Source organism: Garra rufa, chromosome 15 (genome assembly GCF_049309525.1).
Source record: "Garra rufa chromosome 15, GarRuf1.0, whole genome shotgun sequence".
Lineage (NCBI taxonomy): Eukaryota > Metazoa > Chordata > Actinopteri > Cypriniformes > Cyprinidae > Garra > Garra rufa.
The window spans coordinates 10,700,405-10,727,543 of NC_133375.1; the positions used below are offsets into that span (position 1 = coordinate 10,700,405).

Consider the following 27,139-nt stretch of genomic DNA (forward strand, 5'->3'; position numbering starts at 1 on the left):
TTCGTGGTTTGCTAGTAAAAACATATCCAGGAGGAATAGAATGGTTTAAATGAAAAAAGTCATTACTTTGTTGCCAAGTCTCCGTTAAGCAAAAAAAAATCAAACTTACGATCAGTCAGCAGGTCATAGACAAAAGGCCCTTTATTAGAAAGTGATCGTATATTCCACAATCCAAATAAAAGATCGTTCTTACCGGTGTTTATAGTAGTCGCCTTAGTTAGCTTTGCTAACAGACTGTGATCCACAGTACGAGTATATTTCCTTCGAATGTTCAACTTCAATATTTCATTCATTAAGATCCCATTAAAAGTCCCATATTGTACACATTTCTGGAGGTTTATTTTAGTTGTTGATGTCCTTAAGAATATATATCTGCGGTATAAGTGCCAAAATCCATCTCAATATATTATTACAGCTCCTTTTTTAGGAGCTCTGTCAAGAACAGGTTGATTTTGGCCCATCTAATTAATATTCATGAGCCTCTCTTCTGATTGGCCTGTTGTTTTCTGAGTGACGCATATCCAAGCCAACAACAAGTAACTATGGTCATGTATGCTGTAGCCTAGCCCAGACCCTAGCCTGCTGTGGCTTGGTGATACTCAACAGGATATTTCAGAATGATCATTAATATTTTTTTCTTTTTCAAACACCGAATGCAGTAAGCTACGTAACTGTTGCTTTAGTAAAGCCCCTTTCACAATGCGCGCTGATTCCGGAAAATTACGGGAACGAGCGCTGTGTGAACAAAAGCCAGAACCAAATGCCATTAAGGCAGTGTTGTAGTGATGATGCACTTTACCCTGCGACTCTTCACGACGGAAAAAATACGTGCAAGTGGAATGAAGCAGCGATCAGGCAGCCCCTCACTATCAGCGCTGAAAATCAGGTTAGTTTCAGTTTAGTGAAATGTACGCGTCGCATTACATCTCACATCCAAATGTCACGTCTTTAGAAGTTGTGTGTAAAGCACGCACAGATTCCGGAAAACAACTGTGAATGAACCTAATTAAGCAATTCCGGAAAAAAATCGTGGGACACATTATCCGTGTATTTTCCGGAATGGCTGTGTGAAAGAGGCTGAAGTTGACGTGCCACTGGTCTCTTATATTAACGTTGTTCGGAAGCCTGTGTATTGATGTAGCTTGACATCTATCGACTGAACAGGGTTTTCTCCACTTGTTTTCGTGTTGTTGTTGCTTAGCAATGGCATGGACGCGAAGTTGTCGAGGTTTCACAAAAGGTGGGTAGGACTGTGGTTGCTGCTCTGGGTGGTGACTGAGTAGATCGGACGTCATATTTTTACGGAAGTTACAGGGGCTCGTGAAAAGGAATGGCTACTTTATTCAGGCTGTGTGCAGTTTGCTGTGGACTGACTGTTTTGAAACTTATATGGTAGTTACATAATTCCTAGACCTCAGTTATCATGAAAAAAGCCAGGAAATTTCGATTTTGACAATATGGGACCTTTAAGTTTCAATAAGTTGAATATCTCCCATCGCCTTCACATTTTCATTTCACTACACAGGAGATAAAAACACATACTTGTTTTGCTTCAACCTTATTGTTTTTCTGACTTGGGGGAATTCTTTGGGGACTCAGTAGTGACATTACAATAAGGCTCATGAGAATATGGCAACCCCTGAATAATGTCACCAAGGCAGTAGAAACAAAATAAAAAAGATCAAGAGACAGAAAAAAGGATCAGAGTTTGATTTGATGCACAGATTTGAACTGTAATGAGCTCAGAAAAGTCTTTCTATTGCAGCATGCAAAGCCTCCATTTTGTATTGAATTCTAATCCTAGCTATAAGCTTAGTAACATTTAATTAATAGGTAAAAAAATGAACATTTCAGAGTTTATCGACCGACAAGAATTTTTTGAGGAAAGCTTATTCAAAATCTTTATTGTGGTCTTATTTGGTATCATTATCAGTTGTATCAACAGCTTGCTGGTTTATACTTTCTTCAAGAATCCTGTCTTTGCTCAGGAGCCTCGGTATATCCTCTACATGCAGCTGATTATCAATGACATCATTACACTGTCTGTCAGTGTGATTTTGTTTTTGTTTGTTTACGTGCTGCCAAACATGAATGTTGCTATCTGCTGCGTTTTCATCTTCATTGGAAGCAATGTCTACAGGAACGCACCGCTAAACCTGGCTGGCATGGCTATTGAGCGCTTTGTGGCCATCTGCTACCCTTTACATCATGCACGAATATGCACCGTACAAAACACCAAAATTCTTATCGGCATCATCTGGCTGGTGGGAGCCATGCCTGGTGTGTTGGACCTGCTTGTGATCTTGGCTCTTCATCCACTTTCCTTTTTTACCACTAGCCGGACATGCTTCCACCAAAATGTGTTCAATTTGGAATTCAACATTATAAGTCATGCTGTATTTAACATTGGCTACATGTGCTTAGTGTGGTTGCTGCTCTTTTACACTTACTTCAAAGTGCTGTTCTCTGCTAAAGCTGCCGCTTCAGAACCAGCTCAAGCACAGAAGGCTAGGAGAACCATTTTACTGCATGGAGTCCAGTTACTGCTCTGTACACTGTCCCTTTTCACAAGTGTCCTGGATGGGGCTTTAACGTCTCTCTTTCCTTACTACAGGTCTGAAATATACTTTTGCACCTTTATTGTTACCAGCATTTTACCACGTCTGCTGAGCCCACTTATATATGGCATGAGAGATCAAAAGTTTAAAAATTACATGAAGAGTTCACTGATGTGTGGCATCGACAAGAGAGCCATTGCCCCTTCTGATTAGCAAAAAATGCTCAGTTTCACTCACATATTCAAAAATCTGTAATGCTCAAGCTTTATCCCTCTTTTTAAATTCAGTTGTGTATGACCTCCATTTGTGGTGACCCTCATCAAGAAAGTCACCATGGTCAATGTCGTTCCCGTCAACTCTCTAGACCCGATCAAAGAGTGGCTCAACTCATGTGATATCAAGTACATGGAGTGCGTCCAGTCTTTGAACTGGAGGAAGATCATGAAGACCATTGTGGATTATCATTGTCCTCGATCCAGAGAGTGAGGGAAGTGGTGCAGAAGAAGATTCAGAGCATAGACATAAAGTAAAGATAAAGTAGAGATAAAAAGAGATGAAAAGAACCTTGTTTAAACAGTGGTAATCAGTGTTACTTCATATAAAATCTACATATCTACAAAATCTACAAAAATTCTAAATTGTATTAAAATGAAAGATGATTCTCTTTTCATAAGTAAGCAGTGACTTTTCCAGGACATTTTTGATGGGGTGGCCAGTGAAGCACAGTGAAAACTGTAGGTTGGCACACTAAAACATACACTGGTGGGGGGAAAAAATGATAATCAGCAATTGTCATTTCAAATAGCAATGTGTACTTGATCTAACTCACAAACACGACTTCAGTTTATGTATTTTGTCAGGTTGACACAGTCAGATGAATTGTCATTTTCAACTTCCATGAAACAAGGTAATGTAGATGTTTTCACATTAATCAAGGTTATCTGAAGAAAAAAATTGAACCCATGTAGCTGTCACACCCTCTGCACGTTCCCTCAGCCCCAATCACCACGATCCTCCACCAACCAGCCAATCACCACCACAACACACCCGTGAACCATCACCAGAATTCTAATCACCGTCACCTGCACCAGCAATCACCACACCCTTCAAATACTTACCTCATTCACTCACTCACCGGCTGGTATCGAAGTTGCATGGATGCTTCTCTGTGGATCTTCTCCCCCTCCTGTTGTCTCTCCTGTGCTCCTCGTGGATTCTTCTGATGTTCTCCTGTGCTCCCCGTGGATTGCTCTGATGTTCTCCTGTGAAACACGTTAATCGTGTCAGAGGGAAGTGACTGTTGCTAACGCTATGATCCTTATGAACTTGAACTCACCTGTTGTGTTATGTTTGAAGATTTGACCACAGAGACATTATTCACCCGTTTGCACGTGTGTTGAACTGTGCACGTTTGTTAATAAATACCTTGAAAGATACTCACCTTCTCCCTTTGTGTGTGGTCGTGACAGGATACCAGCCCAAAAAAGTATTAACTCACCGCGTCACTCATGGAGGCGAGCGCCACTATCACCGAAGACACCCCTGACCCATTTTCGGATATGGTAAACGTCCTTCGTCAATCTCTACCTGCTGCTCCAACGACGATTTCCAACACGCCCCTCTCTCGCCCTATGAGTTATTCCGGAGACCCGGGTGGCTGCAATGGTTTCCTCCTGCAAAGTTCCCTCTATATCGAAGCCAACGCACACCAGTTTCCTAACGAAATTTCTAAGATATCTTTTATGATTTCCCTCCTCACTGGGCAGGCACTTCAATGGGCAGACGCACTCTGGAATTCACGGAGCGACGCTTTAATCTCCTATAATGCTTTCGTTGCCCACTTCAAGGACGTGTTTGGAGCTGTGCTCACTCCCCTTTCCGTACACGATGAACTGATCACTCTGAATCAAGGTGCGTCCAATATTCACGAATACACCCTGCGCTTCCGCTCCCTAGCGGCCACCAGTGGTTGGAACCAAATCGCTCTCCTAGCAGCCTACCGTAAGGGGCTTAAACCCCAGATCCGCAAGCATATGGTCATTTACGATGACAACGTACCGCTGGAAACCTTTATTAAGAAGGCAGTAGGCATCTCTCAACATCTCTCAGCATGTCCTTCTACAAAGTCTGTACCCAGCTTCCCTCCACTTCGAACACCGTCACCCCAACGAGATGCGGAAGAACCTATGATTACGGACTCCTATCGCCTGGATCCTGCGGAGAGGAAACGACGAATTAATAATCGTCTGTGCCTATATTGTGGAGAAGCCTCTCACTTCATCAGTGCCTGTCCAGTCCGCCCGCCTCGTCCAATGGTGAGTACTGTATCTATTACTCCGGCCATGTCTCTCTTACCCCATATTACCGCTGAACTAATAGTAAACTCTCGTACTCTCCCCATCTATGTGCTCGTGGATTCCGGAGCGGCTGGCAATTTTGTTTCATCACACTTCATTGCTAAATATCGAATTCCCACCGTTCAAAATGAGGTCACATACCAAATTACCACAATCCAAAACTCACCATTGGGCGATGGTAAGATATCTCACCGGACCAGAAAAGTGACCCTCGTCTCCCAACACAACCACCGTGAACATCTAACCCTCCTAGTACTCCCGCGAGCCAACGTGGATGTCATCCTGGGCAGACCATGGCTCATTAAGCACCAACCCCGCATAGATTGGAGCACAGGAGAGGTCCTGGAGTGGGGCAAAACGTGCAGGAACCACGGCTACCATCCTTCCTCGTCGGATGCAGAGTCTCCATACCATCCTATCCCTCTGCACGCCACCACCATAGAGAGCCCTGCCACTCAATCCACCACCGCCATTCCCCCCGTCTATCAGTCTTTCACCGATGTCTTCAGCAAGGAACGGGCCACACAACTACCACCGCACCGGCCCTGGGATTGTAGTATCGACCTGCTGCCAGGCGCCAAACTACCCCACGGGAAGATCTACCCCCTCTCACGTCCTGAGCAGGAGGCCATGGAGAATTACATCCAGGAGGCTCTCCAACAGGGGTTCATCAGACCTTCCACGTCCCCAGCAGCATCCAGTTTCTTCTTCGTCCCCAAGAAGGATGGCGGGCTCAGACCCTGCATTGACTACCGGGTGCTCAACGACGCCACGGTGAAATTCGCCTATCCACTTCCTCTAGTGCCAGCTGCCTTGGAGGAACTACGGGAAGCCCACATCTTCACCAAACTCGACCTCCGCAGTGCGTACAACCTGATCCGTATCCGAGAAGGAGATGAGTGGAAAACCGCCTTCATCACCCCGACCGGTCACTATGAATATCAGGTGATGCCCTATGGCCTGGCTAACAGTCCTTCCGTATTTCAGAATTTCATGAACGAAATCTTCCGCGACTACCTCCATCGATTCGTAATCATCTACATTGACGATATCCTCATTTACTCACGTAACCTAAAGGAACATCAAGACCACGTCCGCCAGGTTCTCCAACGCCTCCGTGAGTACCAACTCTATCTGAAATTAGAAAAATGTGAATTCCATCAGCCCTCCATCTCCTTTCTCGGATACGTGATCACTGCAGAGGGAGTTCGTATGGAAGCCGGTAAGGTGGACGCAGTGGCCAAGTGGGCGGAGCCCAGGACGGTGAAGGAGCTTCAGCGTTTCTTAGGCTTCGCTAACTTCTACCGACGCTTTATAAAAAACTATAGCCTCCTATCGGCTCCACTCACTTCCCTCTTAAAGGGAGGACGCCGGGTACTACAGTGGACTCCAGAGGCTCAGCAAGCCTTCGACCGTCTAAAGCTGATGTTCACCACCGCTCCTATCCTCAAGCACCCCGACCCTTCAAGGCCCTTCGTGGTGGAAGTTGATGCGGCGGACGTAGGCGTAGGAGCTGTGCTGTCCCAGTGGTCTGATGAACCCCGATCCCTCCATCCGTGTGCGTACTATTCCAAGAAACTCACCCCAGCCGAGCAGAATTATGGAATTGGAGACCGCGAACTGCTGGCAATAAAGCTCGCCCTCGAAGAGTGGCGGCACTGGTTGGAAGGAGCCCAGTTCCCCTTCACCGTAATAACCGACCACAAGAACCTCCAGTACATTCAGCACGCCAAGAGACTAAATGCCCGTCAAGCTCGCTGGTCACTATTCTTTGCCCGATTCGATTTCAACATTACTTACCAACCCGGCCACAAAAACACCAAAGCAGACGCCCTATCACGTATGTACTCACCTGAACCTACCTCTGACGATCCTGATCCAATTCTACCCCCATCTGTCTTTCTCGCACCCATACTATGGCAGCTGGATGAAGATATACGAGCCGCCACCTTCGAGGAACCTGCACCACCGGAGCTTCCCCCGGGTCGTGTCTATGTCCCAAGCCGTCTCAGACCCCTTCTGCTGGATAGTACGCACACGTCCCCCGGCTCAGGACATCCTGGCAGCAGGCGAACCCTCTCGCTCCTCCAGCAGAAATATTGGTGGCCCAACATGAGCAGGGAAGTGGAACGGTACGTCCAAGGATGTTCGGTCTGCGCCGTTAACACAACCCCACGCCGCTTACCTGAAGGTAAATTACAACCATTACCTATTCCCCGCCGACCCTGGACACACTTGGGCATTGACTTCGCCACAGACCTGCCCCCCTCTCAGGGTTACACCACAATTTTAGTGGTAGTCGATCGATTCTCAAAAGCTTGCAAATTAATACCTCTCAAAGGTCTCCCCACAGCACTAGAAACCGCAGAAGCACTGTTCCACAATGTATTCCGGAACTTCGGACTCCCAGAAGACATCGTGTCCGATCGGGGACCCCAATTCATTTCCAGGGTCTGGCGGGCCTTCTTCCAACTCCTGGGTACCACAGTCAGCCTGTCATCCGGATATCACCCTCAAACGAACGGGCAGACCGAACGGAAAATACAGGAAATCTCCCGCTACCTTCGGACGTACTGTTCCCAACATCAAAACACCTGGAGCCAGTATCTACCGTGGGCTGAGTATGCGCAAAATTCCCTCCGTCAAACCTCTACTGGTCTAACCCCATTCCAATGTATTCTAGGTTATCAACCAGCTCTGTTTCCATGGACTGGAGAGTCCTCCGAGGTGCCCGCGGTAGATCACTGGTTCCGAGAGAGCGAGAGGGTGTGGGACTCAGCGCACGTCCATCTCCAGCGGGCAGTACGGAGGCATACGGAACACGCCAACCGTCGTAGGCTACCCAACCCAGTTTACCTCCCCGGGGACCAAGTATGGCTGTCCACTCGAGACATACGCCTCCGGCTGCCCAGCAGGAAGCTGAGTCCCCGCTACATAGGGCCCTTCACCGTGCACTCACAAATCAACCCTGTCACCTACCGTCTAAACCTACCTCCACATTACAGAATCGCTCCCTCGTTTCACGTTTCCCTACTCAAACGCCACACTGAACCCCTGTTCCCTTCCTCCACAGAATCGGAGTCACCTCCTCCTCCCGACCCGCCAGAGATCCTTGGAGATAACATCTACCAAGTCCAAGAAATCCTAGACTCCCGGCGGCGGAACGGCCAGCTCCAGTACCTAGTGGACTGGGAGGGGTTCGGACCCGAGGAGAGATCGTGGATACCCCGTGACGACATCCTGGACCCGACTCTCCTCGAGGAATTCCACCGCCAACATCCCGAACGCCCAGCTCCCAGAGGTCGTGGTCGTCCCCGTCGCCGTTCTTGGGTGCCAGGAGTCACCCGTGGAGGAGGGGGTGATGTCACACCCTCTGCACGTTCCCTCAGCCCCAATCACCACGATCCTCCACCAACCAGCCAATCACCACCACAACACACCCGTGAACCATCACCAGAATTCTAATCACCGTCACCTGCACCAGCAATCACCACACCCTTCAAATACTTACCTCATTCACTCACTCACCGGCTGGTATCGAAGTTGCATGGATGCTTCTCTGTGGATCTTCTCCCCCTCCTGTTGTCTCTCCTGTGCTCCTCGTGGATTCTTCTGATGTTCTCCTGTGCTCCCCGTGGATTGCTCTGATGTTCTCCTGTGAAACACGTTAATCGTGTCAGAGGGAAGTGACTGTTGCTAACGCTATGATCCTTATGAACTTGAACTCACCTGTTGTGTTATGTTTGAAGATTTGACCACAGAGACATTATTCACCCGTTTGCACGTGTGTTGAACTGTGCACGTTTGTTAATAAATACCTTGAAAGATACTCACCTTCTCCCTTTGTGTGTGGTCGTGACAGTAGCAGGAACTGTAAAAATAAATGCACTGTTTACTGCCATTGTAATTTCTGTGTAAATGCATTTGTTGGTTATGGCTGATGCATTGGACTAAAACCTGCTGTCTTTGCTCACACAAGGTATATCAACACACACACAAACAAAAGAAGAAGACTTGTTACACATATGACCATTTACTTATGGTGACTGGCCTATGAGGTGAATTGCTCATAAATTTCTTATGCTATATTGGATTCAATCTTTTCATCAACTTGTTTCCTTTCCATTAGCACTAGTTGTGTACTTCATTTTCAAACTGCTGAATGTAGACATCACTGATCTGAGCTCCTCTACCTTGGTTTTGGAATGAACATTGCTAAAATTATCCAGAAATAATGCAGTTTTTCAGTCAAAATCTAAGGTGCATAATCACAGATCAATGACTATTCAGTGCACATGGACACAAGGTGTGAACGGTTTCTTTTATTCACATAACACAGCAGTAGCTAAAAATTCTCAAAGTTACTGCTCGAAAGCTGCTTAAGATCTTGAGTATCTCAATACTTTTTGTTTGTTTTATTGACTAAGAAACTGCTTCAGAAAATTCCGTAAAACAGTGGTACGAACGAAAGCAGATCTGTTTGGCCAGTTCACTGAAAAGAAACAAACATACAGTTGAGGTCAAACGTTGACATACACCTTGCAGTATGTTCAAATGTTCATTATTTTTCCAAAATAAGAGGGATCATACTAGTTGTTTTTTTAGTACTGACCTGAATAAGATATTTCACATAAAAGACGTTTGCATATATTCTACAAGTGATAATAATAGTTGAAATCATAAAAATGACTCAAAAGTTTATGCACACTTGTCTCTTAATACTGTGTTGTTACCTGAATGATCCACCACAGTTATTATTATTATTTTTTTTTTTTTAGTGATAGTTGTTCATGACTCCCTTGTTTGTACTGTTCTTTTGGAAAAATTCTTCCAGTCTCACAAATTTCTTGGTGTTTCAGCATTTTTTGTGTATTTGAATCCTTTCCAACAATGACTGTATGATTTTGAGATTCATCTTTTCACACCGAAGACAACTGAGGGACTCATATGCAACTATTACAGAAGGTGTGTACATCTAATTTTGCCTGCATATCATATTTTTTTTTCATTTAGTAATGCCCTTCAGAAGCTACAGAAGATACTTACATGTTTCCCAGATGACAAAATAAGTTGAAATTACTGTAATTTAAAAAATATGAAAATTATTTTTAAATGAAAGAAAATGCAGTTTTAAGAAAAGTGTTATTTTATGTTACATTCAGCTTCTCAAGTTTATTTATATCATATATCTGACCACGTAAGATATATAAAAAAACATATTTATTTTTCACAAATAAGATCCTAAATAAATACTCAATTGTTTAATGTAAAAATCAAAACAAAACCAAACAAAAGGTCAATTTGTTTTTACCTTGAGTGTTGTTTGCTTTAACCCCATTGTTTTTCTGACTCTGGGGACTCAGTGACATTACAACAAGGCTCATGAGGATATGGTAACCCCTGAAAATTGTCACCAAAACACAGATCGAGAGACAGAAAAAGGAGTCTGATGTTTTTGATGTAAAGATTTTAACTGTAGGGAGCTCAGAAAAGTCTTTTTGGCCCTGCAGGATGCAAGGCTTCCATTTTGCTTTGAATTCTTATTCTAACGATAAGCTGAATGACATTTAATTAACAGGAGTTTTGGTTTTAAAAAAGCTCTGAAATTAATGTTTCAGAGTTTACCAAACGTCAAGAATTTTTTAAGGAAACCTTTGGGCTCCCACTTTATATTAAGAGTCCCTAATACCTGTGAACTTACATGGTAACTAGATGTGTACGTAGCATCATTAAGTTGGCTTGGGAAAGCCAACTTACTGAAATCCTATTTAAACTTCTTCTTCTTCTTCTTCTTCTTCTTCTTCTTCTTCTTCTTCTTCTTATTTTTTTTACAGAAAAATATTTAGACACTAACTCCTCCTAGACCGTTCAAGCTACATACTCCAAACTCGGGTCAGATCTTCATACTGTTCAGACTTAGTGTGCTATATCTTTTCAGACTGGTTTTAGTTATGGTTTTCTTAAAAATTAATATTAAAAATCATAAAAAGTCCCATAGACTTTCATTGACCAAAAGTCCATGTCTGTTTGAACTATGTTTAATGTAAACTGCTAGAAGCCATTGATACTCAATTAAGCTTTAAGCTATCTATGTTCTTTCTAACTAATAACTAATCCATCTATCTATCTATCTATCTATCTGTCTGTCTGTCTGTCTGTCTGTCTGTCTGTCTATCTATCTATCTATCTATCTATCTATCTGTCTATCTGTCTGTCTGTCTGTCTGTCTGTCTATCTATCTATCTATCTATCTATCTATCTATCTATCTATCTATCTATCTGTCTGTCTATCTGTCTGTCTGTCTGTCTATCTATCTATCTGTCTGTCTATCTATCTGTCTATCTATCTATCTATCTATCTATCTATCTTACTAGTCATGCTAAAATCATGTTAGCGACTTGCTTGTCATGCTAATATCATGCTAGCGACTTGCTTGTCATGCTAGAATCATGTTAGCGACTTGCTAGTAATGCTAAAATCATACTAGCGACTTGCTAGTCATGCCAGAATCATGCTAGTGACTTGCTAGTCGTGCTAAAATCATGCTAGCGACTTGCTAGTCATGCTAAAATCAAGCTAGCGACTTGCTAGTCATGCTAAAATCATACTAGCGACTTACTAGTCTTGTTAAAATCATGCTAGCGACTTACTAGTCTTGCTAAAATCATGCTAGCGACTTGGTAGTCATGCTAAAATCATGCTAGCGACTTGGTAGTCATGCTAAAAATCATGTTAGCGACTTGCTAGTCTTGCTTAAATAATGCTACCGACTTGCTAGTCTTGCTAAAATCATGCTAGCGACTTGCTAGTCATGCTAATATCATGCTAGCGACTTGCTAGTCATGCTAGAATCATGCTAGCGACTTTGCTAGTCATGCTAAAATAATGCTAAAATCAAGCTAGCGACTTGCTAGTCGTGCTAAAATCATGCTAGCGACTTGCTAGTCATGCTAAAATCATGCTAGCGACTTGCTAGTCATGCTAAAATAATGCTAGCGACTTACTAGTCTTGCTAAAATCATGCTAGCGACTTGGTAGTCATGCTAAAATCATGCTAGCGACTTGGTAGTCATGCTAAAATCATGCTAGCGACTTGCTAGTCATGCCAGAATCATGCTAGCGACTTGATAGTCGACTTGCTAGTCGTGCTAAAATCATGCTAGCGACTTGCTAGTCATGCTAAAATCATGCTAGCGACTTGCTAGTCATGTTAAAAATCATGCTAGCGACTTGCTAGTCTAGCTAAAATCATGCTAGCGACTTACTAGTCTTGCTAAAATCATGCTAGCGACTTGCTAGTCTAGCTAAAATCATGCTAGCGACTTACTAGTCTTGCTAAAATCATGCTAGCGACTTGGTAGTCATGTTAAAATCATGCTAGCGACTTGGTAGTCATGCTAAAATCATGCTAGCGACTTGCTAGTCTTGCTAAAATCATGCTAGCGACTTGCTAGTCGTGCTAAAATCATGCTAGCGACTTGCTAGTCATGTTAAAAATCATGCTAGCGACTTGCTAGTCTAGCTAAAATCATGCTAGCGACTTACTAGTCTTGCTAAAATCATGCTAGCGACTTGGTAGTCATGCTAAAATCATGCTAGCGACTTGGTAGTCATGCTAAAATCATGCTAGCGACTTGCTAGTCATGCTAGAATCATGCTAGCGACTTGCTAGTCATGCTAAAATAATGCTAGCGACTTGCTAGTCATGCTAAAATAATGCTAAAATCATGCTAGCGACTTGCTAGTCGTGCTAAAATCATGCTAGCGACTTGCTAGTCATGCTAGAATCATGCTAGCGACTTTGCTAGTCATGCTAAAATAATGCTAAAATCATGCTAGCGACTTGCTAGTCGTGCTAAAATCATGCCAGCGACTTGCTAGTCGTGCTAAAATCATGCCAGCGACTCGCTATTCGTGCTAAAATCATGCTAGCGACTCGCTAGTCATGCTAAAATCATGCTAGCGACTTGTTAGTCATGGTAAAATCATGCTAGCGACTTGCTAGTCATGCTAAAAATCATGTTAGCGACTTGCTAGTCTTGCTTAAATAATGCTAGCGACTTGCTAGTCTTGCTAAAATCATGCTAGCGACTTGCTAGTCATGCTAATATCATGCTAGCGACTTGCTTGTCATGCTAGAATCATGCTAGCGACTTGCTAGTCGTGCTAAAATCATGCTAGCGACTTGCTAGTCGTGCTAAAATCATGCTAGCGACTTGCTAGTCATGCTAAAATCATGCTAGCGACTTGCTAGTCATGCTAGAATCATGCTAGCGACTTTGCTAGTCATGCTAAAATAATGCTAAAATCATGCTAGCGACTTGCTAGTCGTGCTAAAATCATGCCAGCGACTTGCTAGTCGTGCTAAAATCATGCTAGCGACTCGCTAGTCGTGCTAAAATCATGCTAGCGACTCGCTAGTCATGCTAAAATCATGCTAGCGACTTGTTAGTCATGGTAAAATCATGCTAGCGACTTGCTAGTCATGCTAAAATCATGCTAGCGACTTGCTAGTCATGCTAGAATCATGCTAGCGACTTTGCTAGTCATGCTAAAATAATGCTAAAATCATGCTAGCGACTTGCTAGTCGTGCTAAAATCATGCCAGCGACTTGCTAGTCGTGCTAAAATCATGCTAGCGACTCGCTAGTCGTGCTAAAATCATGCTAGCGACTCGCTAGTCATGCTAAAATCATGCTAGCGACTTGTTAGTCATGGTAAAATCATGCTAGCGACTTGCTAGTCATGCTAAAATCATGCTAGCGACTTGCTAGTCATGCTAGAATCATGCTAGCGACTTTGCTAGTCATGCTAAAATAATGCTAAAATCATGCTAGCGACTTGCTAGTCGTGCTAAAATCATGCCAGCGACTTGCTAGTCGTGCTAAAATCATGCTAGCGACTCGCTAGTCGTGCTAAAATCATGCTAGCGACTCGCTAGTCATGCTAAAATCATGCTAGCGACTTGTTAGTCATGGTAAAATCATGCTAGCGACTTGCTAGTAATGCTAAAAATCATGTTAGCGACTTGCTAGTCTTGCTTAAATAATGCTAGCGACTTGCTAGTCTTGCTAAAATCATGCTAGCGACTTGCTAGTCATGCTAATATCATGCTAGCGACTTGCTTGTCATGCTTGAATCATGCTAGCGACTTTGCTAGTCATGCTAAAATAATGCTAAATTCATGCTAGCGACTTGCTAGTCGTGCTAAAATCATGCTAGCGACTTGCTAGTCGTGCCAAAATCATGCTAGCGACTTGTTAGTCATGGTAAAATCATGTTAGCGACTTGCTAGTCTTGCTTAAATAATGCTAGCGACTTGCTAGTCTTGCTAAAATCATGCTAGCGACTTGCTAGTCATGCTAATATCATGCTAACGACTTGCTAGTCATGCTAGAATCATGCTAGCGACTTTGCTAGTCATGCTAAAATAATGCTAAAATCATGCTAGCGACTTGCTAGTCATGCTAAAATCATGCTAGCGACTTGCTAGTCGTGCTAAAATCATGCTAGCGACTTGCTAGTCATGCTAAAAATCATATTAACGACTTGCTAGTCTTGCTTAAATAATGCTAGCAACCGCATAGCAACACCTTAGCAACCACCCTGGGTACCTTAGCAACCGCATAGCAACACCTTAGCATCTATTCACATTCAAACTATTTATATCTTCTAACTATTTATATCTATAAATCTATCTATTTTCAAACTATTTATATCTATCTAGCATATCTATCTTCAAGCTTTATTAATCAAACTAAAACTATTTCAAACTGAAAACCTTTAAACTTTCTTTAAACTAAAAGCTTTTAAAACTACTTACTGGCTAGGCTTTCTCAAGCCAACTTAAAGTTTGCTAACAAACTTTTTATCTAGTTGTATTTACAGCTCTAATACTGGTGTAATTACACACATGTAACAACTCACTGAATAGCATTTGTAAGTACAAATGTGTAACAGGACATTGGTAAAAACACTTTTTTTCACTTCTGGAAGTACACATGTGTAACAAGAATTATGTATCTACATTTTTTAACAACAATATGTACTCACAGAAGTTTTTACACTTCCACACAGTCTTCAATACTGCAGTTACCAGTTTGGAATGCCCTGAAACATTATTAAAATTGTGACGATTCCTATGTAGGCTATATATAATTTTTGTATTCATGTATTTGAGAACTACTTACAAATTCTATTCAGTGAGTTGTTACATGTGTGTAATTACACCAGTATTAGAGCTGTAGATACAATGTACCAATATGTACAATCACTGTAGTTACATGCTACATACACATCTAGTTACCATGTAAGTTCACAGGTATTAGGGACACTTAATATAAAGTGGGACCAACCTTTTTCAAAAAATTCATTATGGTCCTATTGTCACGATCAGGCTGGGTTGTGGAGTGGAGATGGATGAGGAGAACCGGAGTAGGTGAACGAATAAAGTTTATTGAAATAAAACACTGTAACTAATACAAACAAATAAAAACCGGGAGTAAAAGATGAGCACATGAACACAAGCAAACAGAGGTAACAGAATCATTGACGGACAAATGGGGAGTGCACACACAGACTCTTAAATACACTGAAACGGGGGCATGGTCACAAACGAGATAACAGGATGACGAGGGGGAAATACAAATATGGGCAAGACTGAACTAACTAAACATAACCAAAAGGGGGAGACAAGGACTAAACCATATAAGCTAGAAACATGGGGGGGAAAACACTTGGAGAACATGACAGAACAGGACAATACAGAGACATGACTCTGACATTACCCCCCCCCTCCCCCGAAGGCGTGTCCCGCGCCTAATAACATCCAAAGGGGAGGGAGGGTGGGCGCCCTGGAGACCGCTAGGAGGACACAGGGGACATAGAGGTGGTCTCCAGGGCGGATCAGGGATCTCAGGTGGCCATGGCGGGTCTGGGGGTTCAGGAAACCATGGCCGGGTAAACAGTCCAGGTGGCCATGGTGGATCTGGCGGCTCAGGCAGCCATGGCCGGGACAATAGTTCAGGAGGCCATGGCGGATCTGGAGGCTTAGGAAGCCATGGCCGAGTAAACAGTCCAGGTGGCCATGGCTGGGTAAACAGTTCAGGTGGCCATGGCCGAGTAAACAGTCCAGGTGGCCATGGCTGGGTAAACAGTTCAGGTGGCCATGGCCGAGTAAACAGTCCAGGTGGCCATGGCCGGGTAAACAGTCCAGGTGGCCATGGCTGGGTAAACAGTTCAGGTAGCCATGGCCGATCAGGGGAGTAGCCCCCCCCCCAAAATTTTCTTGGGGGAACCTAGGGTATAGTCCACACAGGAGAGCACGGAAAGGCGCGCAGGAGAGACCTCCGGCTCAGGAGGGCGCGCTGGAGACAGCTCCGGCTCTGGAGGGCGCGCTGGAGAGAGCTCCAGCTCAGGAGGGCGCGCAGAAGAGGGCGTCGGCTCTGGAGGGTGCTCTTGAGGAGCGGGCTCTGGACGGCGCTCTTGAGGAGCGGGCTCTGGACGGCGCTCTTGAGGAGCGGGCTCTGGACGGCGCTCTTGAGGAGCGGGCTCTGGAGGGCGCTCTGGCGGCGCAGTCACTGGAGGGCGCTCTGGCGGCGCAGTCACTGGAAGGCTGGGCGGAACCAGCGAAGACTCTGGGAGACTGGGCGGAACCAGAGGAGACTCAGGAAGGCTGGGCGGAACCAGCGAAGACTCTGACTTGGCGGTAGCCATCTTGGGTGCAGACTCAGGCTTGGTGGCCATCTTGGCCAGGATTTCAGGTTGGGTGGTCATTTTGGCAGAGGGTTCTGGAACGGCGTTCATCTTGGCCGTGAACTCAGTAATGGCGGCCATCTTGACCGGGAACTCAGCAACGGCGGCCATCTTGGCCGGGATCTCTGGAACAGCGGCCATCTTGACCGGGAACTCAGGTTTGGCGGCCATCTTGGCCGAGGGTTCAGGAACGACGGCCATCTTGGCCGGGAACTCAGGCTTGGCGGCCATCTTGGCCGAGGATTCAGGAACGGCGGCCATCTTGGCCGGGGACTCAGGCTTGGTTACCATCTTGGCCGGGAACTCAGCAACGACCATCTTGCTTGCAGAATCCGACGTGGCAGCCATCTTGTTTGCAGAATCTGGCGCGGCAGCCATCTTGTGAACTGGCGTGGCGGCCATCTTGCTTGCCGACTCCTGCGTGGCAGCCATTTTGCGTGCAGACTCCTGTGTGGTAGCCATCTTGCGTGCAGATTCCGGTATGGCAGCCATCTTGTGAGCTGGCGTGGTAGCCATCTTGTGAGCTGGCATGGCAGCCATCTTGTGAGCTGGCGTGGCAGCCATCTTGTGAGCTGGCGTGGCAGCCATCTTGTGAGCTGGCGTGGCAGCCGGCAGATTAGAGCGCTGGGCGGAAGCCGGTAGATGAGAGCGTGGGAAGGAGGCCAGCCGCATCGGGCTGAGGACAGCAGCGGAGCTTTGGAGGACGACTGGAGATAGGAGACTGGGCTGGCGGTGCAAACCGTTGGCACGGTATGTGGGGGGTCCTGGCTGATGGAGGGCTGGCGCGATGTGCTGTGTGGCAGAGGGGGCTGGATGATGAGACTTAATCGGATTGCTAGGATAAACTTCTTCGATTTCGAAATCAGATCCATTTAAAAACAGAATGAGATTGACTAGCTCGATCAAGGGGAATTGACAGGCAGGAAGATCGCAGCGAATCATCTCATCATCCAGTCCCAAAGTAAACACAGCGCCGAGTGAAGCATCGGGCCAGCCCACCTGATGTGAAAGCTCGAGGAACTCCTCCACATATCGCTCCAACGTTCGACCGCCCTGCCGCAGTCTCCATAGTTGTTCCTCAGCCCGATTCATCCTCAGTTTTGGTCCGTCAATCTGTCACGATCAGGCTGGGTTGTGGAGTGGAGATGGATGAGGAGAACCGGAGTAGGTGAACGAATAAAGTTTATTGAAATAAAACACTGTAACTAATACAAACAAACAAAAACCGGGAGTAAAAGATGAACACAAGCAAACAGAGGTAACAGAATCATTGACGGACAAATGGGGAGTGCACACACAGACTCTTAAATACACTGAAACGGGGGCTTGGTCACAAACGAGATAACAGGATGACGAGGGGGAAATACAAATATGGGCAAGACTGAACTAACTAAACATAACCAAAAGGGGGAGACAAGGACTAAACCATATAAGCTAGAAACATGGGGGGAAAAACACTTGGAGAACATGACAGAACAGGACAATACACAGACATGACTCTGACACCTATTTGGTTTCATTATCTCTCTTGAATTTCTTCAAGAATCCTGTCTTAGCTCAGGAGTCCCACTATATTCTGTACATGCATCTGATCATCAACGACATGATTACACTGTCTGTCAGTGTGATTTCATTTTTGTTTCTTTACTTAGTGCCAAACATAAATGTTGCTATCTGCTGCATTTTTATCTTCATTGGAGGAATGTCTACAAGAACCACTAAACCTGGCTGGCATGGCTATTGAGCGATGAAAAAGCTGTAAACAGGGATGGGGCCTTAAAATCTTTCTTTCCTTACTACAAGTCTATAATCTACTTTTGCACCTTTATTCTCACCAGCATTTTACCACGTCTGCTGAGCCCACTCATATATGGCATGAGGGATCAAAAGTTTAAAAAATACATGAAGAGTTCAATGATGTGTGGCTCAGACAAGAGAGCCATTGCCCCTTCTATGTAGCCAAATGGTCATGTTCTTGGTCCTGACAATGCTGAGAAGATCAGTTTAACTACAATCAAAACATTGTAATGTTTAAGTTGGAACCCCTTCTTTTTTAAATTTTTAATTTAAAGTTTTGTATTTCAGCATCATAGACTAGATTATACAGTGAACAATGTTTAAGCAGTGTTACTTCATATAAAAATCGACAGTTACATTGTAAAATGATATTAAAATGTAAGATTATTCTCAAAATATTTCTTTCCATGTGTAAAGAATTACATCAATATTTTTAAATGGTGAGACCAGAGGAACACGGTAAAAACTGTAGGGTGGCACACTAAAATTGTCACGTTAGAGATGATGAGGTCAGGGTCCAAATGCAGGTGAGGGATTTATTAAATAAAACAAAACACAAACAAACACAAACAAAAGGCCAACACGGCACAACACGACTAGAATACAAACATGAAATAAACAGAACTGAAAACCAGGTCTAGGAGACAGGATCCGGGAACACAGAGACAGACAGTACTGAAGACAGGATACAGGATACAATGCAGACTCACAAGAGTGGTGGGAGAGTGGAGATTATAAAGTCTGTGGTGATAGTGAACAGCTGTGGAGGAAACGGGTGTCATAATCAAAGACAACAAGACAGGTGTAGACAATCAGGGAAGTGCAGTGCAAGATGAAGGGAAATAGTGACCTCAGGTGGCTGAGGGAAAACCCGCAGCCCAGAGTCATGACAGTACCCCTCCCCTACGGAACGGCTTCCAGACGTTCCCTGAGGCCGAAACAAGTCTGGAGGGAGGTGGAACGGGGGACTGGTGAAACAGGGGGAGGGATGGCGGGCCAAGCCCGTGCAGTGGAGGAACGGGAGTTGGCTTCGCCGCCAGAGGAACGCCAGCGGCCAGAGGAATGTGAGCTGGCATAGCCGACAGAGGAACGTCAGTCGCCAGAGGAACGTCAGCGGGCACCGCTGCCAGAGGAACACGAGCCGGCATAGCCGCCAGAGGAATGTGAGCTGGCATAGCCGCCAGAGGAACGCTAGCAGTCACCGCCGCGTCCGGCACAGAGAAAGCGGTCACCGCCACGTCAGGAACAGAGAAAGCGGTCACCGCCGCGTCAGGAACAGAGAGAACGTTCACCGTCGCGTCCGGAACAGAGAGCGCAGTCACCGCCGCGTCAGGAACAGAGATAACGGTCGCCGCCGCATCAGGAACGGAGATAGCGGTCGACGCCGCATCAGGAACGGAGATAGCGGTCGACGCCGCATCAGGAACGGAGATAGCGGACACCGCCGCGTCAGGCACGGAGATAGCGGACACCGCCGCGTCAGGCACGGAGATAGCGGACACCGCCGCGTCAGGAACAGAGGGCGTGGTCACCTGCGCGTCAGGAACAGAGAGCACGGTCGCCTCCGCGTCAGGAACAGAGAGCGCAGCCGCCTCCGCGTCAGGAACAGAGAGCGTGGTCACCTGCACGTCAGGAACAGAGAGCGCGGTCGCCTCCGCGTCAGGAACAGAGAGCGCAGTCGCCTCCGCGTCAGGAACAGAGAGCGCAGCCGCCTCCACGTCAGGAACAGAGAGCGCGGTCACAGCCACGTCAGGAACAGAGAGCGCGGTCACAGCCGCTTCAGGAACAGAGAGCGCGGTCACAGCCGCGTCAGGAACAGAGATAGCGGTCGCCGCCGCCTCGGGAACCGCCGCCAGACGAGCGTCCTCCACTGCCCGACGAGCATAGATGGCCGCCATCCACTCGGGCACAGCCACCTCAACGACCGCCACATCAGGAACCGAGATAGCGGACGCTGCCGCCTCCGCCGCCCAACGAGCGCAAATGGCCGCCATCCCCTCGGACACAGTCACCTTCTCCCTGAAAGGCAAAATCACCGTCTTCGCTGAAAAAATCCTCCCCGCTGGACCCATTCTAGGAGTCTGCATTCTGTCACGTTAGAGATGATGAGGTCAGGGTCCAAATGCAGTTGAGGGATTTATTAAATAAAACAAAATACAAACAAACACAAACAAAAGGCCAACACGGCACAACACGACTAGAATACAAACATAAAATAAACAGAACTGAAAACCAGGTCTAGGAGACAGGATCCGGGAGCACAGAGACAGACAGTACTGAAGACAGGATACAGGATACAATGCAGACTCACAAGAGTGGTGGGAGAGTGGAGATTATAAAGTCTGTGGTGATAGTGAACAGCTGTGGAGGAAACGGGTGTCATAATCAAAGACAACAAGACAGGTGTAGACAATCAGGGAAGTGCAGTGCAAGATGAAGGGAAACAGTGACCTCAGGTGGCTGAGGGAAAACCCGCAGCCCAGAGTCATGACAAAAATATGCACTGGGAAAAAAGTGGTGCAACTATCATTTTAGTGGCTTATTTGTTCTTGATCTAACGCATTACCATTATTTCAGTTTATGTAACTTGTCAGGTTGATACAGTCGGATTGAATCATATTTTTAACCTACATGAAACCAGTTAATGTACTTTAGTTGTTTTCACATCACACACATTATTAAGGTTATTTGCTAAATCTAAAACTGTACAAAAATACTTATTGTTTCTATATATGAAATGTTCTTCAAAATGTCTATTTTGAGTTCAAACCACGCTTGATGATTTAGCTCTTTGTAGTGAGGAGGCTAATATATATATTTGTATTAAATTATGATAATTAACCCTAATGTTGTGTTCTGCTCAGTTGGACCCAGATAATTTTATTTTTCCTGAAAATGCTTAAAACTTACCGACTCACAGAGGGTATAACAGCATATAACAACAAACGTAGGCCTTATTGATCTAAGCTTATGTACCTCATTTTTGAATGAACATTGGCAAAATTATCCACAATCAAGATCCAAGATTGTTCATCAAGATCCAATGTGTGATTTAAGTGTTCCCTTGATTTTTTGAGCAGTATTACAGTATATAGATAGATACACGGCACAACACAACTTGAATATAATACAAAATGAACAGAACTGAAACACGGTCAAGAACAGGATCCGGGAACACACAGACAGACTTGAAGACACACGAACACAATGCAGCCAGAATGAGCAGTGAGACATGAGCAGCTTTAAAGTCCGTATAAATGTGAACAGGTGTGAGTTGAGACGAGTGTTAATGACAACAAGACAGGTGTAAACGATCAGGGAAGTGCAGTGCAAGGGAAAGGGAAACAGCGACCTCAGGTGGCTGAGGGACAACCCCACAGCCCAGATCATGACAAATAGATATTGTATATAAATATCAGTATAGAAATATGAAAATTTAAAATACTTAAAATATGAAATTTAAACTTATCTTAATACAATTTTTTCAAGTTTATATATACTTTATATCTCACCACACAAGAGATAAAAAATACACTTGTTTTTGACTTGGAAAATGTTCAGTAGATGGCCACCTTTTAATGTAAACATAAAGACAAAAAATAAAAATAAAAAAGGCCTGCTTCAAAAACTTCATTATGATTTTATTTGATATCATTATCAATTGTATCAACAGTTTGCTGGTTTATACTTTCCTTAAGAATCCTATTTCGTTTCGTGGCTGCCTCCTACCCTCTACATAATGGACGAATACGCACCATCCAAAACACTAAAATCTTGATCGCATCATCTGGCTGGTGTGATCCGTGCCTGGCGTGATGGACCTGTTTGTGGTCTCGGCTTTTCAACCAATTCCATTTTTACCACTAGTCGGACATGCTACCACCAAAACATGTTCGATTTTGAGTACCATGTAAAAAGTCATGCTGTGTTTAACATTGGCTTAGTGTGGGTGCTGCTTTTCTACACTTACTTCAAAGTGCTGTTATCAGCTAAAGCAGAGAACCAGCTCAAGCTAAAAAGGCCAGGAGAACCATTTTACTGCATGGAGTCCAGTTACTGAACTGTACACTGTCTCTATTCACAACTTCTTCATATAAAATCTACAAATCATCAAAATGTAAAACTTTTTTAAAATGTAAGATGACTTCTGTTTATGTAACCTATCAGGTTGATACAGTGTGATTAAAATACATTTTTGACTTACATGAAACCAGTTAATGTAGATGTTCTCACATAAACCACATTATTAAGGTTGTCTGGGAAAAAATCTGTTTCCTGCTAATTTGTAATCCAAAAATGTGTATTCTGATTTTAAAACATATTTGATCCTTCAGCTCTCTGTGATGATGAGCTGACAATTAACACTCACATTGCGTTCTGGTCAGTTGGACTTTTCCTATTTCTGTTTTAATATGTGATAGAAAGTCTAAGGCCCTCTCAAATCGTACAGTTCACACATCTAATCTGAGGCTTATTAGGCATCAAACTAAGATTGCTCTAGAGACAAAAAGTGATGCCATCAAGCTAGCATTTTTAAATGTTCGCTCACTAAAAAATAAATCACTTCTGATCAATGATTTTATAACCACAAACAACCTGGATTTTATGTTTTTAAATGAAACATGGTTAGAAGACAGCTCTTATGCAACAGTCCTCAATGAAGTAGCCCCTCCTAGATTTATTTTCATGAATGTCTGCAGAGCTGTTAAGAGAGGCGGCGGCGTAGCTGCCCTATTTAAAGATGTCTATGAATGCAAACAAGTGTCATTTGGTCAGTACTTGTCTTTTGAATATCTAGGGATTCTGCTGAAAGGTGCTCGCATTCTGTTTATCATTATTTACAGGCCCCCAAAATACTCTCCAGCCTTTGTTGAAGAGTTCACAGAACTGCTATCAATGATTTGTTCAGCGTTTGACTGTTTTGCTATTGCAGGGGATTTTAATGTTCACATAGACAATGCAGAAAGCAAAACTACAAAAGAAATTATAACAGTTTTGAACACGTTTGACCTGATTCAGCATGTGCATGGGCCCACACACAATCGTGGACACACTCTTGATTTACTCATCAGTAAGGGTCTAAACATTTCATCCACTGTTATCAAGGATGTAGCACTATCTGATCACTTCTGTATTTTCTTTGATATATTGATCTCTGCTACCACTGAATCTAGATCTGTCTCTGTCAGGAAGAGATGCATTAACGATAACACTAGTGTGCTATTTATGAAGGCTATATCTTCAATGCCAAGCATTTCTGCAGACTCTGTTGATTTTCTCCTGGACTCCTTTAACTCAAAAGTTAAGAATGTCATTGATGACATTGCACCTATAAAAAACAGAAAGATAATTGGACAGAAATCACCGTGGAGAAAATCAACAGCAGTACAGATAATAAAAAGACAATGCAGAAAAGCTGAGCGGATGTGGCGGAAGACAAAACTTGAAATTCACTATAGCATCTATAAAGACAGCCTTCATGCTTTCAATGTTGAACTAGGTAAAGCTAGACAAACATTCTTCTCAAACCTTATAAACAGCAACTTAAACAACACTCGCACTCTTTTTGCTACCGTTGAGAGACTAACAAACCCCCCTAGTCAGATCCCTAGTGAACTGCTCTCTGACAGCAAGTGCGATGAGTTTGCTTCCTTCTTTTCTGAGAAGATCAATAATATCAGAAAGACAATTAGCACACCCTCAAGTTATGCAGAGGTCAGACAGATTCGACCGCAATTTCAAAAAGAAGTCATTATGTCTACTTTTGAAGAAATCGATAGCAACATTTTGGAAGAAACAGTAAAGCACCTCAAATCGTCAACCTGCCACCTCGACACACTTCCCACATCTTTTTTCAAAAGTGTGCTTAGCTGTTTAGAAGCAGATCTTTTAAAAGTGGTGAACACCTCACTTCTTTCTGGGACTTTTCCAAACTCCCTGAAAACTGCAGCCGTTAAGCCCCTTCTGAAAAAGAAAAATCTTGATAACACCATATTGAGCAACTATAGACCAATATCAAATCTTTCTTTCATAAGCAAGATTATTGAAAAGGTTGTTTTCAATCAGCTGAATCACTACATAAATTCAAATGGATACCTGGACCATTTCCAATCTGGTTTCAGACCACATCACAGCACAGAGACAGCGCTCATAAAGATAATAAATGATATTCGCCTAAATTCAGATTCTGGCAAAATATCAGTGCTGGTATTACTAGATCTCAGTGCTGCGTTCGACACTGTCGATCATAACATTCTTTTAGATAGACTGGAAAACTGGGTCGGGCTTTCTGGGATGGTTCTCAAATGGTTCAGGTCATACTTAGAAGGGAGAGGCTATTATGTGAGTATAGGAGAACATAAGTCTAAGTGGACGTTCATGACATGCGGAGTCCCACAAGGCTCAATTTTAGCGCCGCTGTTGTTCAGCCTGTATATGCTCCCACTAAGTCAAATAATGAGAAAGAACAAAATTGCATATCACAGCTATGCAGATGATACCCAGATTTACCTAGCCTTATCGCCAAATGACTACAGCCCCATTGACTCTCTCTCGCAATGCATTGATGAAATTAACAGTTGGATGTGCCAAAACTTTTTACAGTTAAACAAGGAGAAAACGGAAGTCATTGCATTTGGAAACAAAGATGAAGTTCATAAGGTAAATGCGTACCTTGACACTAGGGGTCAAAAAAAACAAAAAATCAAGTCAAGAATCTGGGTGTGATTCTGGAGTCAGACCTCAGTTTCAGTAGTCATGTTAAAGCAGTAACTAAATCAGCATACTATCATCTTAAAAACATTGCAAGAATTAGATGTTTTGTTTCCCGTCAAGATTTGGAGAAACTTGTTCATGCCTTTATCACCAGCAGGGTAGACTATTGTAATGGTCTCCTCACCGGCCTTCCCAAGAAGACCATTAGACAGCTGCAGCTCATACAGAACACTGCTGCCAGGATTCTGACTAGAACCAAAAAATCAGAGCATATTACACCAGTCCTTAGGTCCTTACACTGGCTTCCAGTTATGTTTAGGATAGATTTTAAAGTACTTTTACTTGTTTATAAAGCACTCAATGGCCTAGGACCTACATACATTGCAGATATGCTCACTGAATATAAACCTAACAGACAACTCAGATCACTAGGATCGAGTCAGTTAGTAATATCAAGGGTTCACACAAAACAAGGGGAATCCGCTTTTAGCTATTATGCCGCCCGCAGTTGGAATCAGCTTCCAGAAGAGATCAGATGTGCTAATACATTAGCCACATTTAAATGCAGACTCAAAACTCACCTGTTCAGTTGTGCATTTATTGAATGAGCACTGTGCTACGTCCGAACAGTTTGCATTATTTTATGTATAATCATTTTACTGTATTAATTAATTTGAAATCATTTTCTTTTTTTTAAATCATCTTAAATGTTCTTAATTTTGTTTTTATTGTTGTGATTATTATTTTAAATTTTTATGCTATTGTGATTTTAATTCCTTTTTATGTACAGCACTTTGAATTACCATTGTGTATGAAATGTGCTATATAAATAAACTTGCCTTGCCTTGCCTTGCCTTGCCTTTTCCTGCAAATGTGGGTAATGTTTTTGCATTGGACTAAAACCAACTTACTTTGCTCACACAGAATATGTCAAGATCCCAGGCCCAGCCTTGTTACACATGTGGTGTTCCCAGTTAAAATGATCTGCCTACAAAATATTGCTTAAAATTTCTTGCAATGCTAAATTATTATGAAATATTGGATTCAATCTTCTCAATGAATTTCTTTTTAGAATTAACTTAATGTAGGCCATAATGTAAGCTTACTGTATGTACCTCAATTTTTGAGTGAACATTGCCAAAATGATCCACATAGGTGTGTGCATAAACTCACATCAGTTCCAAACAGAAGTACCAAAAAAATAAAAAATAAAAAAATACATCCATTGCGTGTTCACATAGGAGAACAACTGAAAACAGTGAGGATGGACACAAAACACGGTATAAATGGACACTTATTCACATATCACCAGTTATCATTCAAAATTTGGCTTTTGTAAGTAAAAGTAAATGAAGTAAGTAAAAAACACTCTACGTTACTAATTGACCTTGGTTCCCTGAGATAAGGAAATGAGCGTTGCATCGCTACACATATGGGGAAACATTACTCTGAATACTGAAGCCTGATGTTCACATTTGTATGGTTGCACAAACAAATGGCGCTTCAGCACACCAGAAGGGGTGGAGCAGCTATATAAGTCAGCTCTGAGTGCCATTTTGTTAGAATCATTTGACTGATGGCGACAGTCATCGACTCACGTGCAGTCTTTATAGAACTGCAAGTTACGCAAAGTTCATTCCTTTATCTCAGGGAACCAAGGTTACGTTAGTAACTACAGTATCAAATAGTCTCTCTGAAAAGAGCTGCTCTGAGTGCCGAAATGAGCCAGAGTGCTTCTTTTTCAGATAGGAGGTATGCCAGAGTAACAGAGAGAATTAAGTGTACTTCTGAAGAAATATTCCAATGTGTTTGCAGCCTCTGAAGATGATCTAGGTTACACGGACAAGGTAGAACATGAGAAACCTCTGGTGGATGATACCTTTCTTGGACATTAAGTCTCAGCTCGTGGATTGAGCACAGACCCTGACAAAGTATGTGCGGTTAGGCAGTGGCCAATG

At 43.7% G+C, this 27,139-nt stretch overlaps 1 protein-coding gene and 1 pseudogene across 1 annotated transcript; both read left to right on the forward strand.

Annotated features, from left to right (window-relative positions):
• Positions 1-1,841: 1,841 nt before the first annotated feature.
• LOC141287639 (odorant receptor 131-2-like) lies at positions 1,842-2,771 on the forward strand. Its single transcript, XM_073819792.1, has one exon. It carries the CDS (start codon positions 1,842-1,844, stop codon positions 2,769-2,771), a length of 930 nt encoding a protein of 309 aa, XP_073675893.1.
• Positions 2,772-2,891: 120 nt separating this feature from the next.
• On the forward strand, positions 2,892-27,076 carry LOC141287641 (odorant receptor 131-2-like; annotated as a pseudogene).
• The last annotated feature ends 63 nt before the right edge of the window (positions 27,077-27,139 follow it).

Excerpts from the sequence above, each read along its gene's own strand:
- LOC141287639 (XM_073819792.1), top strand. The coding sequence starts at position 1,842 with ATGAACATTTCAGAGTTTATCGACCGACAAGAATTTTTTGAGGAAAGC.